General features: G+C 39.9%; 1 protein-coding gene across 9 annotated transcripts in view; it reads right to left on the bottom strand.

Annotated features, from left to right (window-relative positions):
* Positions 1–23,536, bottom strand: part of PTPMT1 (protein tyrosine phosphatase, mitochondrial 1) — a 108,084-nt gene that overhangs the window by 83,348 nt on the left and 1,200 nt on the right. Inside the window, exon 2 of one of the 9 annotated variants that reach the window (XM_076187454.1) lies at positions 7,678–7,758. The exons of 7 other annotated variants lie outside the window; for them this stretch is intronic. In XM_076187454.1, coding sequence (XP_076043569.1) covers positions 7,678–7,686 — 9 coding nt within the window. In that variant the 5' untranslated portion in view covers positions 7,687–7,758. Of the gene's footprint in view, positions 1–7,677; positions 7,759–8,025; positions 8,130–23,536 lie in introns of those variants that run through there. One more of the 9 variants, XM_076187452.1, reaches the window with a different exon arrangement.

Below are 23,536 nucleotides of genomic sequence, written 5' to 3'. Positions count from 1 at the left end.
ATGAAAATGAGGAATTGAAGAAGAAGAATAAAGAGAATAAAGAGTCCATAGCAAAAGAGGTAAATGGTTGGAAAAAAGACCAAGCGAATAACAAAATTGAATTTAGAGATATAGTGAAACAACAGATGAAAGAACAAACTAAGGACACAGTTATTAAAGTGTTGTGAGAGAAGGAGAATATAGTAAGAGATTTAGCAGATAAAAAGAAATGTATAATTATATTAGGAATGGAGGAGAAGCATAATCCAAATAGGATTACAAGAGTAAAGGAGAAGGAAAAAGTAAACAAGGTATTAAAAATAGTTCAAGAAGATGAACAAGAAATAGAGAAAGAAGTTGAAGATATAGACTGATGAAATATAATATAGACAAGACCAGACCAATTAAGGTTAAATTCAGGTCACAAACAACAGCAGAGAATGTCTTATCAAAAACAGGGAAACTAGCAGAAAGTGATCAGTATAAACAGGTATGAATAATAAGAAAGATAAATAAACAGGAAAGATAGGATGAGAAAATAAAAAGAATCTAAGCTAAGGAAAAAACGAGAACAGAACAGAGTCAGACAAAGAGAAATTCTATTGGAGAGTAGTGGACATGAAAGTGAGGAAATTGTTCATAGTAGATAAAAATAGAAGGAAAAAAAAAACAGGATAGAGGTAACAGAAAATTAAAAGTGTCTTTCACAAATATAGATAACAGGCTTGAATGAACTGAATGATTACCTGAAGGAAAATGAACTGGATATAATGGGAATTGTAGAGACAAAATTTAAAGGTCCATTACCACTCAATAGTGTTGGACATGACACATATAATTATTGGATTAAAAACAGAGAAGTAAATCAAGGGGGTGGAGTTATGTTCTCGACTAAGAAGGATATAAATGTGAGGAATGTTACATATGAAAAGAATAGAGTGGAGATGATTATGCTGGAAATAGAGGACAGGGACAAGAAGAGCAGGAGGTTTGTGGTAAATTATGTGCCTCCTAAAACAGCTTCGTGGGAAGAGAGAGAACACAAAAATATGTTAGAAGACACAAGGATAACACTAAACAAGATAATGGAAGATGGAGGAATAATTATAATGGGTGGATTGAATTACAAAGAATTCTGCTGGGAAGAGATGACAGTGAAAAGGGGAGACAACCTATGGGGAAATGTACTACTTGATATGATTATAGAACATACAATGACATAATGGATACAAGGAATACTAGGTATAGAAATGAGGAAGAACTGGACCTAATAATCACATCAGAACCTGAAATAGTGGAAAAGATTGAATATAAGACACCACTACATAAAAGTGGCCACATATTAGTTGAACTGGAACTAAATGAGGAAAAATACATGGGAAAAATGAACAATACAGATAGGAAAGATTGATGTATGGAAAAAAAATTGATAAAATAAGATAATTTTCTAAAAAACCAGACTGGGAAAGGATACACAAGGAGGAAACAACAGAAGAGAAATGGAAAAGTTTGACAAAAATTTATAAAGGAGTAGAAAAGTATGTTCCTAGACAAAAACACGAAAAAGGACATGTAAAGTGTTGGTACAACAGAAGATGTAGGGAGTTAAAAGACAAAAGGGATACAGTTTGGATCAAATGGAAGAAAGACAAAAGACTTGAAAAATATATATTTATGGAAATCAATATGTACAAGTGCACAGAGAAGAAGAGAAAATAAAAAAAGATGTCATAGAAAAATGTAAAGATCAACCAAAACTATTTTATAGATTTGTAAACAACAAACTGAAAAACAAACAAGATTTAGTGAAACTATGACAAGGAGGAATTCAATACACAGAGGAAATAGAAATGGCAGAAATTATGAACAAGCATTTTAAATCAGTGTTTATGAGGGAGAACATGCAACTTAGAGATGCCACGTGGGAGAAGAAAGTCCTCCCTATGAAAGAGATAGAAGTAACAAGGAAAGAAATAATGAATCACTTGAGTAATCTCGATGTTAGAAAATCACATTGACAAGATGAAATGGCAAACTGGATTTTGAGAGAATGCAGGAATGAACTAACAGACAAAATACATAGTCTAATAAGCAGTTCAATGAAAGAAGGAAAAGTTCCAGAAGATTAGAAAAGAGCAAATATAGTACCATTATATAAAGGGGCAAACAAGGAAGACCCTACTAATTATAGACCAGTCTCTCTTACACATACAGTAGCAAAAATTTGTGAAAGAATGATCAAAATTAGATGAGTAAGGCATTTGGAAAAAAACAATGTACCAAATCCAAGGCAATTTAGATTGAGACAAGGAAGATCATGTCTCACAAACCTGATGTGTTTCTATTCAAGACTAATAGATGTAATACAAGAAAGAGATGGATGGGCTCATTGTGCATTTCTAGACCTGAAAAAAGCTTTTGATAAGGTACCACATAAGAAATTGCTAAAGATATTAGAAACTGCAGGAGGAATACAGGACAAACTGCTTAAGTGGATGGAAGACTTCTTGCATGAAAGAAAAACGAGTGGTGATAAGAAACATTCTAATTGGGATGAAGTGATTAGTGGAGTTCCACAAAGAACAGCTTTGGCCCCAATAATGTTTGCTATATATATATTTACCCTTTCGCTACCGACCCGTCAACCTTACGTAAACAAACATTTCGAACCGTCCCACGAATGGCTGGAGCCTTATGTTTGTAAACACAGACACTTGCCACCACGTGGGTAGAAATAACCTAGAAACCGAGGCCTTGAGAGCCCTCAATACACACACCTTATAACTGTGACACATGCGTGTCACGGGAAGCACGCTCGGTTCCTGGCGGGTGCACTCAGCCGTGACACACAAGTGTCACAAAACACACATCCGGTACTCAAGGGGTTAATGATATACATAAATACATACATATACCAAGGCTTTTTCCCCCTTGCAAGGGAGGTAGCCAAAAAGGGAAAGGCATAAAAAAAACACTCCCACCCATTTCATCCCTACATACACTCCACACCCCTCCCACCCTCCCTCTCATCTGAGCACCTCCTGGATGACGGGTCATCCCTGCACCCTGCCCACCGCCCTGGGTCAGAAGCAGTGTCACAAGACACAGCACATCCACAGCGAGGCCGCTTCATTTAATCAGCGACCCCCCCTCTCCGTCCCCCCTTGCATATAAGGAGAGGACGGGGAGAAATCCCTTCGGGCTGCGTCAAAATTTACTCACACATACTACCCCACCCCCACCCCCCTGCCCATTCCTCCTCATGCAATCACAACATCATCCATATACAACCATTCTCCACTCACCTCTGTGTTCCGTCCTCTCCCTTCCTTCCTCAACAGACATTCCCCTCTTCCCCAAAGCCCCCTTCACCCCATCCATCCACCTCATCCTAGGACGTCCCCTCATGTTCACTCCCTCCACATCTGCCTTCCATACCTCTTTTACTAGTCTTTCTTCACTCATTCTTTCCATGTGTCCAAACCATCCTAATATTCTTTCATCAACCCTATCTCCCAGCTCCTTTTTCACCCCTGTTCTCCTCCTCACCTCCTCATTTCTCACTCTATCTAGCCTAGTAACCCCCACCATACTTCTCAGACACCTCATCTCAAACACATTCAAACTCCTTCTCTCTTCTTCTCTTATGTTCCACGTTTCTGCCCCATACAGTGCTGTTGGCACAATCACTCCTTCATACAGTCTCCTCTTTGCATCCATTCCCAAATGTCTATTCCTCATTACACTCTTTAATCCACCAAGGCATTTACTCGCTTCTCTCAATCTACATTCTACCTCCACCTTCACTCCACCTTTTCCTGCTACACTTGCACCCAAGTATCTAAAACTATCCACTTCCTCCAGTCGCTCTCCCTTAATGTTCACTTCCAGTCTACTGCCACTTTCACCCCTTGTACATCTCATCACCTTACTTTTACCTACATTTATCTTTAGCTTTCTTCTATCACATACTCTCCCAAACTCTGCCACCAGCTTCCTCAATCCCTCCTCTGCCCCTGCCACAAGCGCAGTGTCGTCCGCAAACAACAGCTGGCTCACCTCCCACTTTTCTCCATTTTCTTTAACCATCTCCAATCCCTGACCCACTACCCTAGCATTCACCTCTCGCACCACCCCATCCATGTATAAGTTGAACAGCCAGGGTGACATAACGCATCCTTGACGAAGTCCCACCTTTACTTCAAACCACTCACTCTCTCCATTTCTAATCCTGACACAAGCTCTACTACTCTCATAAAAACTCTTGACAGCTCCCAGAAGCTTTCCTCCTATCCCATATATCTGCATAACCTCCCACAGTGCCTTTCTGTCTACCCTATCATAAGCCTTTTCCAGATCCATAAAAGCCCAAAAAACATCCTTCCCCTTTCCTATAGCTTTCTCACATATCTGTCTTACCACAAAGATCTGATCTACACAACCTCTACCTGTCCTAAATCCACACTGTTCCTCACCAATTACTCCTTCTGTTCCTCTCCTAATCCTCTCAATTAAGATCCTCCCATAAGCCTTCCCTACTACACTTAACAGGCTAATCCCTCTGAAACTACTACATTCACACTTGTCCCCTTTTCCCTTGTAAAGAGGAACTATACAGGCACTTCTCCAGTCCTCCGGTACTCTACCCTCTCTCCAGCAAACATTAAATAACCTCACCAACCAGTCCACCATCACTGAACCTCCCTTTTTCAGACATTCTGCATGGCATCCATCCAGACCAGGTGCCTTACCTGCTTTCATCATCTTTACAACTGCCTTTACCTCATCCTTCCTTATTTCTCCTCCATTCTCCTCACTCATCACTCTCATTTTCTTCGCATTTCCCACTGCAGCTATCTTCCCTTCCCTATCCTCCTTCACATTTAGCAACTCCCTAAAATATTCTGCCCATCTTCCCCTTACTGCCATCTCTTCCATTATCATCTCTCCATCTGTACCTTTTACCTTTTCTTCTCTACTTGATTCGCCTCCTCTTCCTCTCTTAATTTCTTTCCAAAACATCTTTTTATTACTTTCAAAATTTTCTGTCATACTCCTACCCCATTTCACATCTGCTCTCCTCTTTGCCTCCTTTACCTTTTGCTTTACTTCTCTTTTCTTTTCTTTGTACGTCTCATATGACTCCCCCGTCCTCTTTTGTAACCAATCTGTGAATGTTCGCTTCTTCTCTTGATATGGATAAAGGAATTGAAAGTTATATGAGCTTCTTTGCGGACAATGCAAAACTGTTGAAAAAAGTGAACACTTTTTAAGATTGTGAGTCGCTGTAGAGTGATCTCAATAAAGTATGGGAATGGAGTAGGAAGTGGGAGATGGAATTCAATATTAAGAAGTGTAGTATAATGGAATTTGGAAGAAGCAAAAAAAGAATAGTGGGATCATATAAATTGGGAGAGGAAGAAATTAAAAAAGTTGAAGATGAGAAGGACCTGTTAGTCATTATTATGAATAATATGTCCCCTGAGAAACATATGAACAAAATTTTTGGTGGAACTTATAATCTAATAAGAACAATCAAAGTGGCATTTACATACCTGGACAAAGAAATGGTGAAGAAAATACTAGTCACTTTGATAAGACCAAAATTGGAGTATGCAGCGACGACGTGGTGACTGAGTACAAAAAACTGTATAATAAAACTTGAAAAAATACAAAGAGCAATTATGAAACTGGCACCAACGCTCTTAGAACTATCATATGAGGAGATGCTGGCAAAACTTGAGCTATAGACATGAGAGCAAAGAAGAGAGAGAGAGGACTTGATAATTATTTATAGAATCATGAAAGGCATAGAAATTATTGATAGAGAAGATCTAATAAAATGGGATAGTAGAGATACAAGAGGACATGGAAAGAAAATAATAAAAGACAATTATAGAAGAGACCTGAAAAGGAACAGCTTTCCCCACAGGGTAATAAACTTTTGAAACAAGTTAGATGAAAATGTGGTGTGTGCAAAAACAACACACGAATTCAAAAACAGGCTAGATAAAATGAGATATGAAGATGGGACACCACGACCATAGCTCCCCTCCCCGTAAAATACAACATGTCCTCACATAGCTACAACCAAAACAATAGTTAACTTACCCTCACACAGACAACATGCAAGCACTCTCATAAGTAAATTTGCACAGACAAGCCATTTCATCCCTCACCCTGATGATCGTTGCATCATCTGATGTATGAAAGACTTCACCACAGACCCAGATTACACACCCTTCATAGACAGCCAGATGAAACATGTAATCCATATTTTCAAGCACTCATCTGCCAGTGGACCTGACAATATAAGTAACATCTACCTAAAACATCTCAGACCACACAGAATACATGCACTCACCAACACTGGAAACTACAGCTATTCACATAACAGTAAACCCAAGATCTGGAGGCATGGCAAAATGATCACAATCCCCAAAGCTAATGAAAACCCAACGATTCCTGTATCACACTGTCCAGTCACACTTCTCTGCACCCTGTCCAAAGTCATAGATTGTGTCCTACTACAACTCATCACACCATATATTCCCCTTGCCAAATCACAACACTGTTTTAGACCATGACACTCCACATACACTTTTCTAACAGATCTTACACAAAGAGTTTCTGACAGCATAAATTTAGATTAGATAAGCCCCTACACAGAACAGTTCTTATAACACTAGACATCAGTAAAGCTTTTGACACTATACCCTGACACAATCTCACAAACAAAATATACAATGCAGACATGCACAATAATACCAAAAGATGGCTGGCCAGTTATTTGGAAGGTGGAAATGCCTATGTGTCATATAATGGCCAATCATTGCACACCAGAAGTTTTAGTAATGGAGTACCTCAGGGCTCTGTCCTGTCTCCCACACTCTTTAATCTATACATGCATGATATACCCATGCCCCATACCCCAGAAATGTGTCTTCCTATGTAGATGACATAACAATTACATACACACACCACTATGCAGACAGAGCTGCAGAAATACTACAGCCTCATCTCAACACACTCAACACCAGGTTCACTCAAAATAGCCCCACCCAAATTCACAGCTACATTTTTCACCAACTGGACAGCAAAATAGAAATACATACCATGCCTTTTTATGAATAACACCCTCATACCACAAACACACATGTACACCTGAGTAGTGGGCAGGGAGAAATCCACATGGAGCTATGATGGAAGGGAAGCAAATGGGTGATGGATGGGAGTGGGATGGGTTGGGGTGGGTGTACCTTGACTGGCTACCTCCCTTTTATGGGGGAATAAATCTTTTTGGTGTATGTATATGTTTCATGCAGTCATTATTCAATGTGCTTTTAGCTCTAATTTACTACCTTTATGACACCATCTCTTTGGAATGATATTGTCTCCAAGGATAGGCATGCTGGTTGCCAATGAAATACAATACTAATATTACCTTTCCAACTCTTTCTATAGGAGACAGAACTCCTTTCTATACCATAATTGTTCCACAGCATAAAAACCTTCTAGCATGACACATCAATACTCCTAAAGCAAAAAATAACTTTACTCCCAAACATGTCCATTTCTAACTAGCTAAACAATACATGTAGTGTGCTGATGGTGTAATTGGAGTGTGCTGATCTTGCATTTACGTAGTTGAGGGTTTGAATTCCACACTTTTCTTCAATTCCCAGTAGTGACTGTTACCTGTCCCATCAGTCCAAGCACAGAGCAAAGGTTACAGCTTCAGCCTCAGATATGCATTTCCTGATGGAGGTTCCTCACCACCTTTAAACCAACACCAAGAAATATATTTTTCAGTACAGTGATACTATCCATAAAGACAAAAATATTTGAGAACTGATAATACTAGTGGTAATGATAATAAGAATAGCATTAATAATGATAATAACATACATACATACATACATATACCAAAGGCTCTTTTCCCCCTTACACGGGAGGTAGCCAAAAAGAAAAAGGCATAGAAACCACTCCCACTTATTCCATCCCGTATATACTCCACTCCCCTCCACCCTCCTCCCTCTCTCTCACCTTAGCACCTCCTGGATGACGGGTCATCCCTGTATCCTGTCCACTGCCCTGGGTCAGAAGAATTGTTGCAAGACACAGCACTTCCAGAGCAAAGCTACTTCATTAATTCAGCAACCTCCCTCTCCGTCCCCTCATGCAGTAAAGGAAAAGATGGGGAGAAATCCCTTCGGGCTGCGTCAATTTATTTCTCATACATACTCCCTCACCCTGATCCCCCACCCCCTCATGCATCACAGCATCATCCATATACAACCATTCTCCATTCACCCCTATCTTTTGTCCTCTCCCATCTTTCCTCTCTTTTGTAATGCCCCTTTTACCCCATCCATCCATCTCATCCTAGGATGCCCCCTCATATTCACTCCTTCCACCTCTGTCTTCCACACCTCTTTTACTAATCTTTCTTCACTCATTCTTTCCATGTGTCCAAACCATCCTAATACTCTTTCATCAACCCTATCTGCCAACTCCCTTTCCAGGTCCTGGAGCTCCAGCGTCTACGTCGTGGGACCACCCCCCAACCCCAAGAGTTGGGGGCCAAACAGCAGCAACCACCCTTGGCCATCAGCTCTACGCAGGTGGCACTGATCCCCAAGAGGAGCTACGCCTGCCTTGGGGAGTACCACAATCCTTTTTCCCAACATGCAATGTTACATTTTTTCTGCACCGAGGGGTGATTTTCCGGCGATCACCCCTCTACTTCTACTTTTAGCCGGAGATGTAGAGAGCAATCCTGGGCCCACCACAAAATACACATGCCCAACATGCTCTAAACCTATTACTTCGAGCAGACAGACAAAGGGCTCAGTTCAGTGCAATATGTGCAAAAACTGGGCCCACCTCACTTGTAAATTACAACACTTGCTGACACAAACCAATACATAAACACTTGGACATGTTCTACCTGCCCTCCAGTAACCCCACTCCCACCTTCCCAACCACAGCCAGCACCCTTCCCCAATCCCAATTCCCCTTTGCCCTTACCCAATCCCAATTCCCCTTTGCCCTTACCCCCGATCAGTACTCCTCTTCCTTTGTCCCCAATCTCTCCTTTCCCCCCCTCTAACCCAGATCCTATACCTTCCCCACTAACACCCCAACCTCAACCCCTAAAGGCAACATACAACACATACAAAACACACAACATCAGCATATTACAACACAACATTGACGGTATTAACACGAAAAAACATTAATTCGAACACTTTCTTAAACAACACAACATACACATTGCAATTATACAAGAAACAAAACTAAGACACTCACACAAAACACCATCATTTCATAATTACACCACCATCAGACAAGACCGGACTGACGGCAATGGCAGTGGACTCATCACCCTGATCCACCACTCCATCTGTTTTGTGGACACAAGTGCCACAACCAAAATTTTCCTCCCTACCACAGATAACACAACAGAAATCCAATCCATTCGAATCCGCACAGGCAACAAATCAACACTGACAATAGTTAACATGTACATTCCCCCCCAATCATCCCCCACAGTTCCAAACACCTTCAGGCCTCAATTTAGCCAACTAGCCTCAATCCCCAACCTGATCATGGGTGGTGACTTCAACGCCAAGTCATCTGCCTGGTATGTCGATAACCCTGACACAGACAGAGGGCTTGATATACAGACTCAGTTTGACTCATTGACTATCATGAACAACACACATAATCATACACATATCCCACACCAAGCCCTCTACACTCCCTCCTCTCCTGATATCACCTTCTGCTCCCCCTGCCTAACCCCAACAACATCATGGAGAGTGGTCGGAACCCTTGGTTCTGACCACCTTCCAATCATCATCACCAAAACAAGATGCACCCCAGTTGGCCACAGACACACTTACACCAATTACAAGAGAGCTATTGAACATCATTTAGAAAGTAACCGTTTGATAAATGATAGCCAGCATGGTTTCAGACGGAAATGTTCTTGCGTGACTAACTTACTTGAATTCTACAACACAGTTATCTCGAATTATGACAAAAGAAACAATATAGATTTAATATATCTAGACTTTGCAAAAGCTTTTGATACCGTCCCACACGAAAGACTACTTACTAAATTAGCTTTACACAGAATAAGTGGTAGCCTATTAGGTTGGACTAGTAATTGGTTGAATGGTCGAAAACAGAGAGTTGTTTTAAATGGAAAAACTTCTGGATGGAAAAGTGTTGCAAGTGGAGTTCCTCAGGGTTCCGTTCTTGGGCCACTTCTATTCATAGTATATATGATATAGACCATGGACTAAAATCTACTGTTTCCAAATTTGCTGATGATACAAAACTGTGCGGAGTGGCAAATGATCACTCAAACCAATTAGATATTCAAGAAGATTTAGATAAATTACAGCAATGGTCTGAAAAGTGGCTAATGAAATTTAACACAAGTAAATGAAGGTAATGCACATAGGTAAAAATAACAGTAAGTACAATTACAAGTTACTTGGAAATTCGTTAACAAAAGTGGATAGTGAAAAAGATCTTGGCGTAATTATCAGTAACGACCTCAAATCATCCAAACAGTGTATTTCAGCCTCTGAGAAAGCAAATAAGATTCTGGGACTGATTGTGCGATCTTTTGATTTCAAAAGTCCATCACTCATTAACAAGCTATATAAATCGTTAGTTCGTCCACATTTGGAATATGCTGTTTCCATATGGTCACCGAATCTCATTAAAGACATTGACAGACTGGAAAAAGTACAACGGTGAGCCACAAAACTGATTCCAAATATCAAAAATAAATCATACGAAAATCGACTAAAACACATGAATCTGTTTTCCCTAAAAAAGCGTAGACTCAGAGGTGACTTGATACAGGTCTTTAAGATTTTAAAGGGAATTGACAACATCAAAAGTGACAAAATTTTCACATTGAATGAGAATCAGACAAGAAACAATGGTCTCAAACTGTCCGGAAATAGATTCAATTTGGAAGTAGGTAGAAACAACTTTGCCAACTGTGTAGTTAATGAATGGAATAAACTTCCTGCACAGGTAGTGCAATGTAGTTCAGTTCGAAGCTTTAAGAATCATTTAGATAAATACCTAAGTAAGATGCTGTAATGATTATGATTTATCTTATATTATTTGTTTTTGTTTTGTTATCATTTGTCTGTCTGATTTTCATTTATTATTAGTTATATGTCAATTTATTATTATTTACTATTTACCCGTTTGTTTATTATTTAACTATACCTATACATTTATTTATGTATTTTATTTGTTAATTACATTATTATAGTTTTTATTTATTGTTTTATTATTAATATGATTTTTTTTTCGCATCCGACCTAGATATGGATCAAAAGGTCTCCTGTCGGCATGCTCCGCCTTTGTAATCCTTTGTAACTGGGAAGCTTTTACTAAAGAGACATAACAACATTTTGAAACTTAAGGGGGTACGCGACACCTGGGGGGGTGAATTTGGTCAAGATATGGCATTTTTCAAAACTGTGTTCAAAATGTTCGTATACTATTTAGAAATAAATCCCAACAAATAATTTTCCAGCCGCGCGCAATTTAAAGGTCTTGGGTGAGGTTTAAAGGGACAGAGTTAAAGGCGCAATCCACACTAGAGAGAGGCGTGCCATTTAGGACCTTCAGGCGCATCAAATAACATTGAAATTTGATTGAATTTACGCTCGCCCAGTGCTTCAATGGCCAGTGCGATGGTGGAGGGGAAGGGAGGAAGGTGGAGGGAGAAGTTTTGCCAACTTTGAGCGAAGCTAAGCGTCAGTTACCGGCTAGCTCTGAAAGGAAAAGTGCGCATGTCTCATGAGCTCTCATTGCAATCTATTACTTTAGCTAGTACATATTACTCTTTAGTACAGTCATCATGGGTAGCAAAAAGAACAAAAGAACATCCACAATGACAAAAAACAGCAGTTAAAGATGGCAAGCAGTCAAAGACGACTAGCCAAGACCTCACCACCTCTCACTCCACCACTGCCCTCACCTGCACCTCTGTGACAGTGACAGAGGTAAAGGACAACATTAGACTAAACAATTCAAAGAGGAAGATTAAATCCAAAGAAGAAAGCAAGAGGAAAAATATCAAGGCTATACAGGAAGAAGAGAGAAAGAAGAGAGAAGAAGGGACATCATATGATGCTAGAGGGGGTGCCCTACCAACATAGATTGGTGAGGGGAATCTGATGAGGAAAGAGAAGGCGCCCACTGCTGGAAAATAAACCTCTTTCCAATGATTTAGATACCCTGAAGACCCTCAGCTGTGAGGTTTCATATGAAGAAACTGCCAAAGGTGCAAGAAAGCAAATTATATGATGGTGTCGTCTGTGCATCGTCACTACTGTGATATACTTATACTTTAGTTTTTCAGTATTTAAAGTACTTATAATTAAAATATGTCGATAATTTTTACTGTACTTACTCATTATATAATAAGAATTAAGCCATGAAAAAATCAGTCAAATTGGTGAAACTATAAGCAAGGTACAGATATATTTATATTTCAAGTTGCCATATCTCCATTCGATATTTTTTTTACTTTTTTTTAATCATAAAAAATCTAAAATACATCAGATTTAAATGAAACTTACAGGGAATATTACTTTTAGTAACTGCTAGGGCCGATCGTTCGAATATTTTGAAAGAGTTCGGAGTAATAATGGAAACAAGACCAAAAAAAAATTATTTTTCACGATTTTTGCCGGACATTAAAATTGAAATGCCTGTATGCAAAAGTATAAAGGAAATTGTTCAATTACTCAATGACCGGCCCTAGGTGTGCCTACTGACTAATCATAGCCAAAATATAAAACAAATTGGTCCATGTATTATGGTGCTGTGCACTTTTAAATGTTGCTACTGGTATACGTACATGTGTACATGTGTACATATGTACATGTGTACATACATCATTCTGTTTCACCTAAAATGTAGGCAACATGGATACCTATTTACCTGAGAAGTTTCAGCTCTTTACTCTAAATAGTTTAGAAAATGACCTCCAGGTGTTGCGTACCCCCTTAACAGTATACCAATCACAAACATAAACAATGCTGTGCGCACTTTTAATACAATCATACAAAACGCAGACAAGAGATACATACCTAGAGGCAACAGAAAATCACACAACCCCAACTTCACACCAGAAATCCAAGGCCTCATCAGACAATGTGACACACTTAAACACAATACCCCCACACCTATCCCTCAAAACATAGCAGACCAAATACAAACACTAAACACTATGATTGCCAATAAAATACACGAACAAAAAACACAAAATTGGCAAAACTTTATCAATACACTTGATCACAAAACAAACACCAGCAAATTGTATAAAACACTCAACAGCATTACACTATCCAACAGTAACACTACATGCTCCCATGCAGCTATAATCACAACAACAGATAATCTACCCTCAATCAGAAAACAAGTAAACGCACTCATAATTCATTTTGCACAGACAAGCCATCTCACTTCTCATCCTGACGACCAACGCACCATTCGACGTAAGAAAGACTTTCCCACAGACTCAGACTATACACCCTTCATACACAGTCAGACAAAACACACAATACATAATCTCAAGCACTCATCTGCCTGTGGCCCTGATAACATAAGCAACATCCACCTAAAACACATTGGACCACAAGGTATACACGCACTCACAAACATTGCAAACTACAGCTATTCACACAACACTACACCCGACATCTGGAAGCGTGGTAAAATAATCACCATTCCAAAACCGAACAAAGACCCAACAATCCCAACATCGCACAGCCCTATCACACTTCTCTGCACCCCCTCTAAAGTCATTGAACGCCTAATACTTCAACTTGTCACACCACATATTCCCCTTGCTGACTCACAACACGGTTTTAGGCCACTACACTCCACAAACACTCTTCTGATAAACCTCACACAAAGAATTTTAGATGGCATCAATTCAGATAGGCCCCACCACAGAACACTTCTTATTACATTAGACATTAGTAAAGCTTTTGATGCTATCCCCCGCCACATCCTAACAAATAAAATATATAACACAGACATGCACAATAGCACCAAAAGATGGCTGGCCAATTATCTGGCAGGTAGAAATGCTTACGTGTCATATAATGGCCAATCATCGCACATCAGAAACATTAAGAATGGGGTACCACAGGGCTCAGTTCTATCCCCCACACTATTTAATCTATACATGCATGACTTACCCACACCAGACACCTCAGAAATACAAATCTCTTCCTACGCAGATGACATAACAATCACATGCACACATCGTAACACAGACAAAACTGCAGAAATAATCCAGCCATACCTTGATACACTCAACACATGGTTCATCACAAACAGACTCAAAATAGCTCCAACCAAATCTACAGCAATACTTCTCACCAACTGGACAAAAGAACACAAATACATACCTCATCTCTACATCAACAACACTCTAATACCACACACAAACACACCGAAAATTCTTGGTGTAACATACGATATATCCATGTCTTTCAAACAACACATCACAAACATAAAAAACAAATGCACACCTAGACTTAACGCACTTAAATCAATCACTGGAACAACATTTGGACAAAACAAAGAAACTAATATAACAATATACAAACAATGCATACGCTCAGTGATGAATTATGCAAGTCCTGCATGGGCTCCTAATCTCAGTGAGACACACCACAACACCCTTCAAATCATACAAAACAAAGCCCTAAAAACAATTACAGGCTGCACAAATACAACACCTACAGACCATTTACACCATGAAACAAAAGTCCTCAAAGTCAAGGACCACCTCGACATGAGAGGCACACAAACACTTGCCACAGCCACCACAAACACATCACACCCGCTACACTACATAGCAGAACACCCACACACACCAAGAAACATTAAAACAACACCCAAAGACCTTTATCATGCACAGATACTCTCTTCTCTTCCTCCACAACCACCAAATAACAGCCTCCAGAAACATATTCATAATCATATCACTCACCGCTCCATTAACACACTGAAAGACAACACACTGCTGCATGCCAGACCCCCTGATATCCACCCTTCTGAATCCTCTCTCCCACAAAAGGACAGAGTCCACCTGGCCAGACTGCGGTGCAGCCACCACCCAGCACTTCTAAGCTACCAGAAGAGGCTGGATGACCGCATTGTGAACAGCTGCCCAGGATGTAACACTTCACCCCATACCATACAACACATAATGGAAGACTGCATTATACACAATCATGCACACAAACAACACAACATACACTCTATAAAGGATTTGTGGGAAAACCCAGTTTCGGCAGTGGCATTCCTTGGGGAGACGGGACTGCTCGGACAGACAGTCTAGGGAACGACAACAACAACAACTCCCTTTCCACCCCTGTTCTCCTCCTCATTTCTCACTCTACCCAGCCTAGTAACCCCCATCATACTTCTAAGACACCTCATCTCAAACACATTCAAACTCCTTTCTCTTCCTCTCTTATGTTCCATGTTTCTGCCCCATACAGTGCTGTTGGCACAATCACTCCTTCATATAACCTCCTCTTAGCATCTATTCCCAGATGTCTATTTCTCATTACACTTTTTAATCCATCAAGGCATTTACTCGCTTCTCTCAAGCTACATTCTACCTCCACCCCCACCCCTCCCTTTCCTGCCACATCTGCACCCAAGTATCTAAAACTACCCACTTCCTCCAGTCTCTCTCCCTTAATGCTCACTTCCAGCCTGCTGCCACTCTCTCCCTTTGTACATTTCATCACCTTATTTTACCCACATTTATCTTCAGCTTCCTTCTTTAACCACTTCCATATGGTGACGCCTACGTAGGCGGCATGAGGAGCAAGTGGGTACTCGATGATCCCGACGTCACCATCTTGATTATATTTATTGTAGTCGTACTTACATCATTTTCATTCTCTCTAAACTGGCTTCATCAATTTCCTATGGTTATCAAAATACATGGGTGAAAGAGAACGAACGATTGAGCACTGACTTTATTTTTTATAATGCGATTATTATGACGCAACATCGCACGTCGGGCAGCTAATGCTGCCAGACGTGCGATGTGCCCTGGAGTGAAGAGGTTAACACACCTCAAACTCTGTCATTAACTTCCTAAACTTCCTGCTACAAGTGCAGTTTCATCAGCAAACAACTGGCTTATTTCCCACTTTTCTCCATTTTCTTTAACCAACTCCAACCCCTGACCCACTACCATTGCATTCACCTCTCACACCACCCCATCCACGTATAGATTGAACAGCCAGGGCGACATAACACATCTCTGACGAAGTCCCACCTTTACCTCAAACCATTCACTCTCTCCATTTCTAATCCTAACACAAGCTCTATTACTCTCATAAAAACTCTTGACAGCTCTTAACAGCTTTCCTCCTATCCCATATATCTGCAGTACCTCCCACAGTGCCTTCCTGTCTACCCTGTCATAAGCCTTTTCCAAATACATAAAAGCCCCAAAAACATCCTTACCTTTTCCTATAGCTTTCTCACATATCTGTCTTAACACAAAAATCTGATCTACACGTCCCCTACCTGTCCTAAAACCACACTGTTCCTTACCAACTACTCCCTCTGTTCCTCTCCTAATCCTCTCAATCAAGACCCTCCTATAAGCCTTCCCAACTACACTCAAAAAGCTGATCCCTCTGAAACTACTACACTCACACTTGTAAAGTGGAACTATACAGACACTCCTCCACCACTCTACCCTCTCTTAAACAAACATTAAATAACCTCACCAGCCAGTGCACCATCACTGTACCTCCTTTTTTCAAACATTCTGCAAGGCATCCATCCAGACCAGGTGCCTTACCTGCTCTTATCATCTTAACAGCTGCTTTCACTTCATCTTTCCTTATTTCTCCTCCATTTTCCTCACTCATCACTCTCATTTTCTTAGCGCTTCCCACTGCAACTACCTTTACCTCCCTATCCTCCTTCACATTTAGCAACTCCCTAAAATACTCTGCCCACCTTCCTCTCACTGCCTTCTCTTTCATTATCATCTCTCCATCTGCACCTTTTACCTTTTCTTCTCTACTTGATTCGCCTCCTCTTCCTCTTTTAATTTCTTTCCAAAACATCTTTTTATTACTTTCAACATTTTCTGTCATACTCTTACCTCATTTCACATCTGCTCTCCTCTTTGCTTCCTTTATCTTATGCTTAACTTCCCATCTCTTTACTTTGTACCTCTAATACAATTCCCTCATCCTAATTTCTAGCCAATCTATGAAAGCCTGCTTCTTCTCTTCTACACTCTTCTTTCCTTCCTCATCCCACCACTCACTACACTTCCTTCTATTTCCTCCTGCCCTCCTTGTTCCATACATCATCTTTGCACACCTTATGACTCCCTCCTTGAACCAACCCCATTCCTCCTCCACTCCTAGTTCTACTCTATCCTTCACTCCCTCCAATTCCTCTCTCAGCTTCTTCTTATATTCCTTCTCCTTTTCTTTCTCATTTAAGCAGTTCACTCTAAGTGGCTCACAATCATCTGCCCTTTTCCTCTTTCTCCACCTATTCTCCACTCTCAATTTAACTTCCACCAGAAAATGATCTGATATTCCTCCACTCTCTCCCCTTAGAACATGTACATCCTTAACTCTTCCTACCATACTCCTGGTCACTACTATATGGTCCATTAATGCTTTATCTGCCACCCTCCCATGTGTACTTATGCTTGACTTTCTTCCAAAACACTGTATTTGCTATCATCAACTCTCTTTTGAGACACATCTCCACCATCAATTCTCCACTACAATTTTTACCTGGAACTCCATACCTCCCAATCACTCCGTCTATTAGTTCATTTCTTACCCTAGCATTAAGGTCTCCCAATACAACTACATTGACATTTCTCCCTAATCCCTCTATGCAATCACTAAATCTACCCAAAAGCCACCCTTTCCTCTACACTCTTCTCACTACCAGGCCCATACGGACTTACAAAAACCCACTTCTCCCTTCCCAGCTTCACCTTCATCCACATTAACCTTGAAGAAACCTCCTTCCACTCCACTACACACTTATCTATCTCTTCACTTAATAGTATAGCCACCCCTTCTCTCCCTCGTCCCCTCTTCACTCCTGAGAACCTCCAAACTACACTCCCAAACTCACACTCGCCCCTCCCTTTCAGTTTAGTTTCACTCAAAGCCAACACATCCATCTTTCTTCTCACAAACATACTGCCAATCTCCTCCCTTTTACTCTCATGTGGACCACATCCACACACATTAACCCCTTCCATATGGTGCCGCATACGTAGGCGGCATGAGGAGCAAGTGGATACCCGAGGCTGCCATATCGGCATCTTGATTATATTTATTGTAGTTGCCCCTGCATAATGACATACTCTCTAAACTGTCTTCATCAAATTTTCTATGGTTATCAAAATTCACGGGTGAAAGAGAGAACGATCGATATAAGCGGTGACTATATTTTATGATGCAAGTATTATTACGACACATCGTACATCTGGCAGCTAATGCTGCCCACGAGATTTTGGCCCGTATTGAAGAGGTTAAAAGACCCAAACCTTAGGGTACTGGTTGGAAAACTCCTAGACCTTCTTATGCCTTTACTATTTTTAGGAATGTCCCCTGTGGGGCTACAGGTAGCAGGATTCCTAGTCCTAACCCCTGTCCCATTTTTTTGTCACCTTTTACAACTCAAGTGGGAAGACTTGGTGGCAGCATTCTATCCCCCACCACAGGGTAATCAAAAAAAGGAAATTAATATTCAGAGAAATGGTACAGGACAGTAACAAGGAGTTGGGGGACAGCATAATGGAGGGACAGTTGTAGTACAATAAAAGAGTCATAATTTCTCCATGAACAGTCTTCCTCTATCGCAGACAAAATGATGTGTGGCTCTGGTCCATAGGGGTGCCCCATATAGAAAGTATCAACTGCATGCTACTTTGCCACAATAACATGCAATCTATCTATATGCCACAGGCTTCTTCCTTCTTATAATGGAGGTAGCTAAGTCAAGATATGCACCCACTCCCATTTCCCTCTTATCTTAGCCTCATGGATAAAGGGTTATTCTTATCTCCTGCCCACTACCTGGTTCACAGACTCACAGCACATCCACAGCAGGACTGCTTCACTTATAAGAACATAAGAATGAAGGAGACTGCAAGAGACCATAAGGCCTACACTAGGCAGCTCTGTATCCAATACCACCTGTCATCCCCATCCATAAAGTTGTCTAATCGTTTCTTAAAACAACTGATAGTTTCAGTGCTTACTACATGGTTACTAAGGTTATTCCATTCGTCGATCACCCTATTAGTAAACCAATTCTTGCCTATTTCCTTCTTAAATGTAAATTTGTCCAGTTTATACCCATTACTGCGAGTCCTGCCCTGTTGTTTTAATATGATGACCTTGTTTGCATTACCCTTGAACACTTCTATTAGATCACCCTGCACTCTGCGTCTTTCCAGAGAGTACAAGTTAAGGTGCCTCAGCCTCTCTTCGTATGGCAAATTTCTGCGTCCATATATAATTTTGGTCATTCTTCTCTGTACTGATTCTAGTAAATTGGTGTCCATTTTGTAGAACGGAGACCAAAACTGTACCGCATAGTCAAGGATGGGTCTAACTATTGCTACATAGAGTTTAATAATTACCTCTGCACTTCTATTCGTTACGGTCCTAGCAATGAAACCTAACGCTCTGTTAGCTTTATTCCTGGCACTAATGCACTGTTTCCTGGTTTTAAGGTCCGGACTCACTAGAACTCCCAAGTCTCTCTTGCATTCAGTTTTTTCTAAAAGCATGTTATCTAAGCTGTATCTATTTTCGGGGTTGTGTAGCCCTACATTTAACACACTACACTTAGAGATATTGAAGTTCATTTGCCATTTCACCGACCATGTGAACAATTTGTTAAGATCATCCTGCAGAATCTCTGCATCATCTCCTGACCTAATTTGGCATCCTATTTTAGTGTCATCTGCAAACTTACTAACATCACTATTTATCCCATCGTCTAAGTTGTTTATGTACATAATGAACAACAAGGGACCCAAAACCAAGCCCTGGGGGACCCCACTAGTAACATTGCCCCACCTAGATTTTATTCCATTTATGGTGACCTGCTCTTTTCTGTTACTAATCCAAGCTCTAATCCATTCAAACACTTTTCCTCCTATGCCATGGGCTTTGATTTTATTTAGTAGTCTCCCTCCTTGTGCAGAAAATAGAGATGGGGGAAAAATCCCTTTGAGCCAAGTCAAAATATCATCCATGCACAACCATTCTCCACTCACCCCTATCCCCTGCCTTCTCCCTTCCTTTTTCAATAGACATTCCCCTCTTGCCCAATGCCCTTTTCACCCCATCCACCCTTCTCGTCTTTAGTCATCCCCTCGAGTTCACTTCATCCATCTCATCCTCTGTCATCCCCTAAGTTCACTCCATCCACCTCTGCTTTCCAGGCCTAATAATAATACATATATACATATACCAAGGGCTTTTTCCCCCTTACAAGAGAGGTAGTCAAAGTCAAAAGGCATAATTCTTCTCCCACCCATTCCACTCTCATACACCACACCTCCCTCCCTCTCATCTTGGCTCCTCATGGATGATGGGTCATACTTGTATCTTGACCATCATCCTGGGTCAGAAGCAATGCAGCAAGACACAGCACATCAGCAGCAAGGCTGCTTCATTTATTTGGTGCCCCCCCCCCACCTCACCCAACCCTCTCTGTCCCCTCATGCAGAAACATTGAAGATGGGAAGAAATCCCTTCAGGTTGTGTCAAAAGATCATTCACATATAACCACTCCTTAACCCGCCCATCCCCCACACACTCCCATTCATAACAATATCATCAATACACAGTCATTCTCCACTCACCCCTATCTTCTGCCTTCTCCCTTCTTTCCTCAGCACATTCCCCTCTTGCTCAATGCCCCTTTGGGCACCCCATCCATCTCATCCTCAATCATCCCCTCATGTTCACTCCATCCACCTCTGCCTTCCACACTTCTTTTACTAATATTTCTGCACTCATTCTTTCTGTGTGTCAAAACCATCCCAATACTCTTTCATTAACCCTATCTCCCAATTCCTTTTCCATCCTCACTCTCCTCCTCATTTTTCACTCTATCCAACCTTGTAACCCATACCATATTTCTCAGACATTTCAACTCTTCCTCTCTCATGTTCCATGTCTCTGTCCCATACAGTGCTGTCAGCATAATCACCCCTTCATACAATCTCCTCATAGCATCCATTCCCAAATGTCTATTTCTCATAATATTTTTTAATCACCCCTCAAGGTACTTACTTGCTTCTCTCAATCTACCTCTACTTACACTCCTCCCTTTGTTGCCATATGCAGCCCCAAGTATCTAAAGTTCTCCACTTCCTCCAGCCTCTCTCCTATAAGACTCACTTCCTACTTACTGCCATCCTCTCCCCTTGTACATCTCATCACCTTACTTTTACCCACATTTACCTTCAACTTTCTCTCTTGCATATCTCCCCAAAATCAAATCCGTCACTATCTCTTTTAATCCCCCTCTGATCCTGTCACAAGCACCAATAATAATAACCTAAAAATATATATGCCAAAAACCAATTAATTCACAATATGATAAATGATATAAAGTTAGTCAAATTTTGTCTTCCTAGCATCAATAATAAACAACCTGCACTTATTCAATTTTATATATTTCCTTTGTTCAACTCATAATATTTAAACTGAGGAATGTTTAAAGAGGTTGCAAATGACTCAACTATGCCTGGTTGTGCAGAATTTTGACCCAATTGTAACATAATGTTACATGCAAAACACCAAATTACTTGGGTGGGTGTAAAATGCTGATGATTCTGCTGATGAATTTGCTGATCTCAAACACTATTTTCATTCTTTTCTCATTTCTTTATTTGTCATTATTTTAAAATGAAATTTTAGTATATTGTTCTTTGAAACCTTACCTTTTCAATATCAAATGTTTTGAAAAAGTCCCATGTTGATGAAATATTCAAAGCCGTTTTTGCGCATTTTAAACGGCCATGTAGGATTTTGCTTATCTTTTTTTCCTGAGGTATTTTTATATCATTTCTTTAGTTTTTAAGATTTTGTTGTGAAATTTTAGCATATTATTCTTTATAATCTTATCTTTCCAAAGATATCAAAAGTTTTTTAAAAATCCCACATCTCAGTAAGTTGTGTTCACCGAAATAACACTACCAACCTTTGATCTCAGTGAGTTGTGTTCACTACCAACCTTTGATCTCAATGAGTTGTGTTCACCGAAATAAACACCACCAACCTTTGATCTCTCATGAGTTGTATTCACGAAAATAAACACAACCAAAAATAACCAATTAAATGTAGAATTTTTTAAAAACATTTTATATTACTGGAAAATTAAGGTTATAAAGAATAATATACTGAAATCTCACCAAAAAATCTAAAATAAACTAAAGATGGTATTAGAAATATTTTGGGAAAAAAGATCAGCAAAATTCGAAATGGCCGTTTTAAGTGCGCTAAAAACGGCTTCGTATATATGATAAAAAAGAACCAACTGTGGGATTTTTAAAAAGTTTTGATACATTTGGAAAGATAAGGTTTTAAAGCATAATATGCTAAATTTTCACAACAAAATCTAAAAAATTAAAGAGATGATTTTAAAAAATACTTTAGGAAAAAAGATCAGCAAAATCCAAAATGACCGTTTAAAATGCGCAAAAACGGCCTCGTATATTTCATCAAAAACACCCACCTCAGCATAGGACTATTTCAAACGTTTGATACCATTGGAAAGGTAAGGTTTTAAGAAATATAATACTTAAATTTCATTTTAAAATACCGTAAAATAAAGAAATGAGAAAAGAATGAAAATAGTGTTTGAGATCAGCAAATTCATCAGCAGAATCATCAGCATTTTACACCCACCCAAATTACTTATGATTACTATTTATCCTCATATTGCGATAAATTCAAAAGATTAATTCTATAATCTATACCAATTTTGAGAAGAATACACATTTAGAAATAGATGAACCCACAGTAGACTGCAATGATTTGCTATATTTTCATGAGTCTCATACATAAAACAAAAACATTGTTATATTGACATATGGGATCATTTCTGACATAGTAACAAGAGTAGCAGGGTTAGAGATGGAAACAATAATTTTCTATGGTTATAGTTTTATCATTTACTGTATGAAGCCAAGTCAGTTTCCCTAAATGGCATACCAAATTGCACACTTTCACTTTGCATTCCAGTTGCTTTGTGATAGATACAAGATTGATTAAAAGTATATGAAAGGTTTACTGTGTCTTTAGCCTTTAGTGTCAAAAAGTGAGCACAAAACACAAAATACTTAATTTATGATAAAAGTAACAGCTTTAATTCCAGATACAATAGACAACAATAATGTATGATACACTGACAGCCAACAATTGGGTACAACCTGCTATAAATGGGGCAC

This window comes from Oratosquilla oratoria, chromosome 6, assembly GCF_046742065.1.
Source record: "Oratosquilla oratoria isolate Oo_2021 chromosome 6, ASM4674206v1, whole genome shotgun sequence".
Lineage (NCBI taxonomy): Eukaryota > Metazoa > Arthropoda > Malacostraca > Stomatopoda > Squillidae > Oratosquilla > Oratosquilla oratoria.
The sequence above is the reverse complement of the archived record's forward strand: the minus strand, read 5'-3'. Positions and strand labels throughout refer to the sequence as shown.